Source organism: Gekko japonicus, unplaced genomic scaffold (genome assembly GCF_001447785.1).
Source record: "Gekko japonicus isolate JY-2015 unplaced genomic scaffold, Gekko_japonicus_V1.1 scaffold585, whole genome shotgun sequence".
Lineage (NCBI taxonomy): Eukaryota > Metazoa > Chordata > Lepidosauria > Squamata > Gekkonidae > Gekko > Gekko japonicus.
Window position 1 is genome coordinate 898,508 of NW_015170291.1, and position 7,982 is coordinate 906,489.

The 7,982-nt window shown below is 44.9% G+C and overlaps 1 protein-coding gene across 1 annotated transcript in view; it reads left to right on the forward strand.

Annotated features, from left to right (window-relative positions):
• The window catches only part of DACH2 (dachshund family transcription factor 2), a gene marked incomplete at both ends in the record, with an annotated part of 408,589 nt that overhangs the window by 371,902 nt on the left and 28,705 nt on the right, over positions 1 to 7,982 (forward strand). The window contains one exon of the mRNA XM_015417893.1: positions 7,407 to 7,579. Within this exon, the coding sequence (XP_015273379.1) occupies positions 7,407 to 7,579 (173 nt within the window). The remainder of the gene's footprint in view (positions 1 to 7,406; positions 7,580 to 7,982) is intronic.

Sequence of the window (7,982 nt, forward strand, 5' to 3'; positions counted from 1 at the left end):
TGCTGTGCAGATAGGTTATTATTGGCCTCAGATAGGCTTATTGCCCTTAAAAGCAACCAACATATAAAATCACTTTTAAAAAACGCATCAAAACAAGAAAGCAGGGATAATGAAAACAGACAGCATGGGGCTAAGTAAATGGTGGGGCTTTGCCTTTGGAACACCAGTATCTAAGGTGGCTAGGCCAAGCCTGGCAACCAGCGGGAGAGTTGGGCGGTAGGGACATGGGGTTGGGATGTCAGGGACCTGGAAGTGACAGTGGTAAAACCATAGAGTTCACATCGATTCCTACAGCTACCCATCGTCACTTCCGGGTTTTACCAAGAAAATGATGTGCCAGCACAGAGGCCAGCGGCAATCCCCCCCACACACACACACACACCAAGTCTGCTCAGAGTGGCGGTGGGTCATGGAGATAAATGGTGGGAGGTCTCCCTCCGTAGCAGGAGGCCTGGAAACTCTGCCAGTATCTGCTGTCCTGGGTCCATCAAACCCTGAAGGTTTCGGGTTCTGGCATGCTCCAGCTTCAGGCATGATGAACAAAATGGGTCCCGCTCAGGGGGGGAAAGCACGATGCCGCGTGACCTCAATAGTTCAGAAACGTTGGTGAGAGCTGTGTTCTGGAACCCGGCATTCTTTTGCTGACGTGGCTGTGTCACAGCCAAAATAAAGCTGAGGGATGAGGCTGAGATGCACCGATTGTGTTGTCCCCTGGAAAAACAATGGGGAAAACTGAAGGGGGGGGGATTCCTTCACTTCTGTCTAGAATCCCAGTTTGGGAACCTCTGGGGAATTTGGTGATAGTGTCTGGGGAGGGCAGAGTTTGGGGAGGGGAAGGAGCTCAGCTGGGGTGTGAATAGAAGCCCATCCTCCAAAGCTGCCATTTTCTCCAAGGCAATTGATTTTTGTAGTCCAGTTGTAAGGCTGGGAAAACTCCAGCCAGCCAGCCACCACCATGAGATTAACAATCCTCCCATTATTCTGCCTTGAAGAGAGAGGTACTACTGCCTCTTGGGAGGTATTTATTTATTTATTAGATTTATACCACGCCCACCACGCCTGGGCAGGCTATAAAGGCCTCAGAGCAGGGCATCTTTGGATAGCTTAGGTTCAGTCCTCCTCCTCCTCCTCCTCCTCCTTCTTGAGAACCAGTTTGGTGCAGTGGTTAAGAGTGCGGACTCTAATCTGGGAGAACCAGGTTCGATTCCTCACTCCTCCACATGCAGCTGCTGGTGTGACCTTGGGTCAGTCGTAAGTTCTTTCAGAGCTGTTCTCTCAAGGGCAGTTCTCGAGAGAGAGCTCTCTCAGCCCCACCTGCTTCATGGGGTGTCTGTTGTGGGGAGGGGAAGGGAAAGGGATTGTAAGACTCCTTTGGGTAGTGAAGGGTGGGGTATAGATCCAATCTCCTCCTCCTCCTCCTCCTCCTCAGTGTTATTCTATCTTTACCCTTTCCTTTCTCCATTTTTCCTCTGTTGGCTTCATGTGTTTTGAAACATGGAAGGAAAAGAAGAGTTGGTTTTTATACCCTGCTTTTCTCTACCTAAGAGGCTTACAATCTCCTTCCTTTCCTCTCCCCACAACAGGCACCTTGTGAAGTAGGGTGGGGGCTGAGAGAGTTCCGAGAGAACCATGACTGGCCCAAAGTCACCCAGCACACTTCATGTGGAGGAGGAGTGGGGAAGATTAGAGTCCGCTGCTCTTAACCACCACACCACACTGGCTCTCAGAGTAATTTAAAGGACATTACTAGATGGGCAAGAGGGACTAGGAGCAGCCGACAGCTACAAGGATGAAGCTAATTGTATTGATATTTCCCTTTACAATTTCTCCATTGTCCATGTATCTTCTGTCATTTGTGTACTGTGTGCATTCCTGGTGGTTTATTGCTGTCTCCATGTTATGCCTAAATAAACCACTGTGGTTTGGAATCATGGATTTTCTTACTAGTGCAATGTTACCTAACGTGGGGTGTAAAAGAGCTTTAGATTTTCAGCTGAGCTAAGTTTAGGCATCACTTGAAAATCTTTTTGTTCACTTGGCCAAAACAAACACTTGAGTGGAAGTGGAAAATTTTGTTTGTATTTTTCCTGATTTAGTATATTGAGAGCCAGTGTTGTGCAGTGGTCACAGCGTTGGACTAGGATCGGGGGGGGGGGGGCTGTTCGAATTGCCACTCTTGTCGTGGAAGCTTGCGGGTAACCTTGGTCTAGACACATTCTCTTTGCCTAACCTACCTTGCAGAGTTGTTGTGAGGATAAAATGGAAGGCAGGGGAATGATGTAAGCTGCTTTGGATCCCCACTGGAGAGAAAAATGGGGTATAAATGAGGTGTATATATACCGACAGGTTTCTTTACCAGCTGTTAACTTTTATTTATTGATGATGTTTTAATTGATTTTCTCATTTAAGTTGTTTTTATTAGCGCTTCTCTTTTAACCACCAGTTGTTTGTGAGTAAGCTGCCACTAAGCCTTTGACCTAACAGTTTATGTGGGATATCTTTTTAAAAAATCAATTAAATGGGGCTCCTACTTGAAGGTGTCCCTAAAGCTGCTCATTTGATCCTGACTTCCTTTTCATTGGTAGGGAGGGAAAGTGTTTCATGGCCAGTTTTTTTTCCAAATATTCAAATTGTTGCTTATCAGACTGTAGAAAAATTAAAACAAAACCTGAATTTCTCCCCATGGAAGTTTCAAGGTTTGCAGGAGCAGAAGAAAACCGCTGAAGATGGTAAGATGGAATCTTGTAAAACGGTTCACTAATTAAGAGCTGCGGCCCAGGCTAGCCCAATCGTGTCATATCTCGGAAGCTAAGCAGGGTCTGCCCTGGTTAGTACTTGGATGGGAGACCACTAAGGAAGTGTGCAGAGGCAGGTGGTGGGAAACCACCTCTGAATGTCTCTTCCCTTGAAAACCCCATAATGGGTTGCCATGAGTTGGCTGCAACTCAATGGTACCTTATGTAGATTTTAATCAGGAGTGCAATTCTGTACGTGTTCACTAACGTTTTATGTCCTGTTAAGCTGGCTGCGTAACAACATAAAGTTCCTTTTTTAAAAAAAAAGAGAGAGAGAGAGAAAGAGAGAGAAATATTTGGTATTCTCTCCAAATCTAGATGAACAAAAAGCTTTCAAGGTCTTTGTAGTGTTGAAGAACCTTGACCCCTTTTTAAAAAAGTGGAATTCCGTTTTTTGTTAATCACTGGGATATTTTGCTGTTGACCTCAATAGTATGTGACAGATGCCCATAACAACTCGGAGAAATGTTAGCCCCACAGAATTGGAAGGGGGAGTCACTTTTTTAGATTAACCAGGGTTTTTTTTTTCCCGTGCTGGAAAACAAAATTTCCAGTTATAGGTGGTAAGCTGGTGGATGGGGGAGGCAAGCTTGATGATTCACCATCATTGCAACATCCCATCTTCTTTTTCTGTCTCACTGGTACAAAAGAGGATATTGTCCAGGCAAGACAGGGAAGAGAATGTAGATGAATTGCCTGTTAGAGTGACAAGCCATGGGGGACAAGAAAACAGTTGTGAAAGGGAGACAGCAAATGAATGAGGGAGGAATCAGATCTGCATCGTAATGTTTTAATTTGCGTTTTCCTCACATTTGGGTGAATTATTTGGAATAATTTAATTTCTTTGCCTTAACCCTCATTCTCATCTCCAGTACTGCTGTTTCCAACGGGCATTCAGAATCATCTCTGTGGTATCATCATCTCTGGTCCTGTACATAGTTAGAAATCTTTCGCCTTTTCACTGACACAGCAGCCAGCTTGAAGGACTTAAGAACACTGTGGATTCTTTGGCAGTGCAATCCTAAGTAGAGTTACACCCTTCTAAGTCCAGTGAAGTCAGTAGTCTTAGAAGGGTATAACTCGGTTTAGGACTGCACTTCAAGTTTACGTTCTGTATCATGGGAATGCTCAGAGTTATATCACTAAATCATCTGGAGAGGTCCACATACCGAATTCCCCCCTTCTCACAGGATATTTTTTTCCCCTCATTTTGCCGTTATTGTTGATTCCTCGGCCGTGTTCCATGAGGCTATTCAAGGGTTTATTGAATATCGGGCATTATGTCTGATTTGCGAGCATGAGATGCGTCTCTTTCACACCCCTTTTGCAAAGACTTGATGTATTGTGCCTTAAACCCGGTGATGTGCAGTTAAATTCCGTTTGTAGTTTGCATTTCGTTTGCATGTCAATTGGACTTTAAGCAGGCACGCAACTCCGTTGTGGACAGATGGTGTCTGGGAGTTTGAAACTATCGTGAGGGAACAAAGACTTATGTTTGCATGAGCTTGGCGGGTGGGGGTGGAGGTGCCGGTACGGTTTAAAGACAAGAGAGATGCCACAGGCACTGTTTCGTAACTCTTTTTCTTTGTTGGTTTATTATTTATTTAACTATACCCCTATGGTTGCCAGCCCCCCCCCCCGGCAACGGGCGGGGGATGGGGAGTTGCCAGATCTAGATTGGGAAACTCCTGGAGATTTAGGGATGGAACCTGGGAAGGACAGGGACCTCAGTGGCAGTGTTCCCTCTAAGCTGGGTTACTGTAAGCTAGCTCACAGTTTTTTAGCCTCCAGCTCACACATTTTGTCTTAGCTGCATACTAATTCATGCAATAGCCAAAATTGTTCACTCAGAACTCCAGTAGCTCACAAAGTCGAATTTTTGCTCTCAAGACTCCACAGCTCAGAGGGAGCATTGCTCAGTGGTGTACAGTACCATAGAGTTCACCCTCCAAAGCATCCATTTTCTTCAGGGGAACTGATCTCTGTAGTATTGAGATGAGGTGTAATTCCGGGGGATCCCCAGGTCCCACCTGTAGGCTAGTATCCCTATATACCCCTCCCTATTTCCCAAGAGAGGAGCTGCGGTGGCTCAAGTGGTTAAGACGCTGAACTGCAGGCTGTGGAAGGTGAGTAGTTCAGCCGTTTGAGACCCGGGTGCCGCATGATGGAGTGAGCTCCCGTCTCTAGTTCCAGCTCCTGCCAGCCTAGCAGTTCAAAAGCAAGAAATTGCAAGTAGATAAATAGGTACCACTTCGGTGGGAAGCTAACAGCGTTCCGTGCGCCTTGGTGTTTAGTCATGCCGGCCACATGACCACGGAAACGTCTTCGGACAGCGCTGGCTCTTTGGCTTTGAAACGGAGATGAGCACCCGCAACCCTAGAGTCGGATTCGACTGGCTTTCGAGCAAGGGAACCTTTACCTTTAACTATTTCCCAAGAGCTTGGGGCAGATAACATTGAAACAGGTTAAAAAAACAAGTCCCTAAATAATTTTTAAATCAAGTTATCCATTATAGAAGTAAAATACACCCTCACTTTTTCTCAGCCTCTAAATTTTCTCAGTTTCCCCAAAAAAATTTGCATTACACTGCAGAGGAATGAAAGGAAGCTGTCGGTTTCCTTGATGGGGAACTTCACAGAGAAAGTCCTGCATTGATCCACCAGCACCTTCACTGGCCTCCCCGTTGTCCATCAAACCAGGATCTGAAAGCATGGTTTGAAGTTGAGTAGAGAGAGGCTTGATACCAGCGAGAGCTGGATGAGGGAAAGTTTTGTTCAAGCCACTCTTGCCAGGCAACTCTGTAGGCAGGGTGAGCCACCAGCATGAAACAAACAAGGAATAAGCCTGGGTACCATTGTTGAATGTAACAATGTTGAATGTAATACAAAGTCATTGTTGACTAACTGTGGTTAATAAACATGATTTTGGATCCTGGTTTGAGGTACCCTAACTAACCACAGGAGGGTAGTGGTGGCCCAAGTTTGGGGTTAGTTATGTTTAGTTGAATTAAAACATGGTTCAACGCTGCATCTGAGCAGCCTGAAAACTGTGGTTTTGCATGGTACATGAACATAGACATCATGGCTTTGTTCCCTGGTGCTATCCACAGCTACATTGATGCCTAGCTGGAGCAAAGGTTATGGAAACCATCACTTGTCAAGGCAAAGAATCATTGAGTGGTTCCATGTGTGCACCACGTCCTGGTTTCATGAATAGACCCATATGAGTGAGCCATAATTAAAAACAAAGTTGGTTTTGCATGATGTCTAAATCGAGCCGTAGTCACCGTTCAGGGTACCAGTTTTAACCTTTAAAGCCCATAAATGTTTTGAACGGGACATTTCTTACTGCCCAAGTACAATGTGCGTCATCTTCCAGTGTCTTTATTTCAAAGCATGATGTGCCGCCTGTTTGACCGGCAAAAGGATGCTGGGGAGGGAGATTTAACCCTCCCTCTGCTCTTTTCCTGATCAAAATCACACCCTCCAAGAGTTGCCAATACCTTTGCAGAGGGTGGGATAAGGCACCATACAGATAACTCCCTCTCCCCCAATTGGGGCTATTAGCAACTGTTTGTGTGTGTTTTGGGGGGGGTGATGGCAGGAGGTTCACTACAGAAGATAGAAAAGGGTTAAACTCTGTCCCTCAGCAATGTTGTCCCAAGTGATTGTTGTAAGCATCCTTGGGAACAGGATATTAATATTCTAAATAAATAACAACTAATATTTTAAATAATGAGTAATTATGCTTGTAACGATTCCTTGTTTTTTGTGTGTGCGTGTCTCTTTAAAAGTTTGGTTGCATGGCGGTGGTAAGTAGACTAGAGTGGTTGAGATAAGCAAGCGTGGTATGATTGGTGGTTGACAGAGGGGGAGGGGTTTTGGAAGTGAAAATGAGTGGATGAGTATGTATGTCAGTCTGGAGTGACAGTTACAGTTTGGACAGTTGATAAGTTCAGTTAGTTCTGTGTGTGAGGGAAGTGAGAAGCAGTCCTGTGTGGAATAAGTTAGTTCAGTGAGAAACAGAAGGAAGGCTGAGAGAATAGGAAAAAATAAATGAAAGTTTAATTGAAGACAAGTTATAGGAAAGGCTGTATGTCCTGAAGAGAAACAGTGAACATATATGATCTTGAGTTAAAGTGTTACAAAGTTACCTGAAAGATCCCTGTCAGTAAGGGAGCAGATTGTGTGTGATACACCAAGCAATTGTTCATTATTTACACATTACTAGATACATTGTTCTACCCTTTTATTTATGAATTATTTCAATAAATCCTCTTTTATTCAAGTATACCAGCTCTGAAAGAAATACTTCCTCAGGACCATATAGTTCCTCGTAAGCCTTGAACTCGGTCTACCTAACCAGTAAGAGCAGAAGTAAAAGTATAAAGGTTTGGAAATCCTTAAAATTTCCTGGTGGCAGCCGTATATACCCAGTAGAACAAAATAAAAGAAACACTTTTAAAGTGAAACTAGTCCTCTCCAATAAGGAGGAGGTCACAATGCTCTTAGGTTATTAATCCAATTAAGTGATCACTGTCTTGAACGTATGGTGTTGGAGTAAGGCTCAAAGTGATGGCCATGTTCATTTTGTTCCCCCCCCCCCTTCCAGGGATAGATCTACCCTTCATGATGATGCCCCACCCCCTTCTCCCGGTCGGCCTACCTCCTGCTTCCGTCGCAATGGCTATGAATCAAATGAACCATCTCAACACTATCGCTAACATGGCAGCCGCAGCTCAGATGCACAGCCCCCTTTCGAGAGCTGGAGCCTCGGTCATAAAGGTAAGGCTCGGAGCCTAGCTACCCAGTCGCGCCGAACTGTACGTGTTCAGAGAACACCCAGGTTTAGCGGTTATAGTATGTTTTATATGGCACTGTCGCTAAAGAGCAATTTCGAAACTTCAGCTGGTTGAGAGTGAAGAAGTCAGTAACCTGGGGGCCTTCAAGGTGAATGTATTTCAGTGAGTCAAAGGTCTCCAAAGGCTGATTCTGCTTTGCTGGGCTGAGTGTTCTCAGGGGCTAGGAAAAGAGAAAGGAAGAGTTCCCATCTTGGATCAGAGGGGAACTACACCTGCCTCCAGTCAATACAGGCCAGTTCTTTTGAAATACTTGGGAAATGATGTAACAAAGGTTTGTATCCCAAGCTTTGCTTCTGCGTGTGCTGAACTGTTTTCCATGTAGAAAG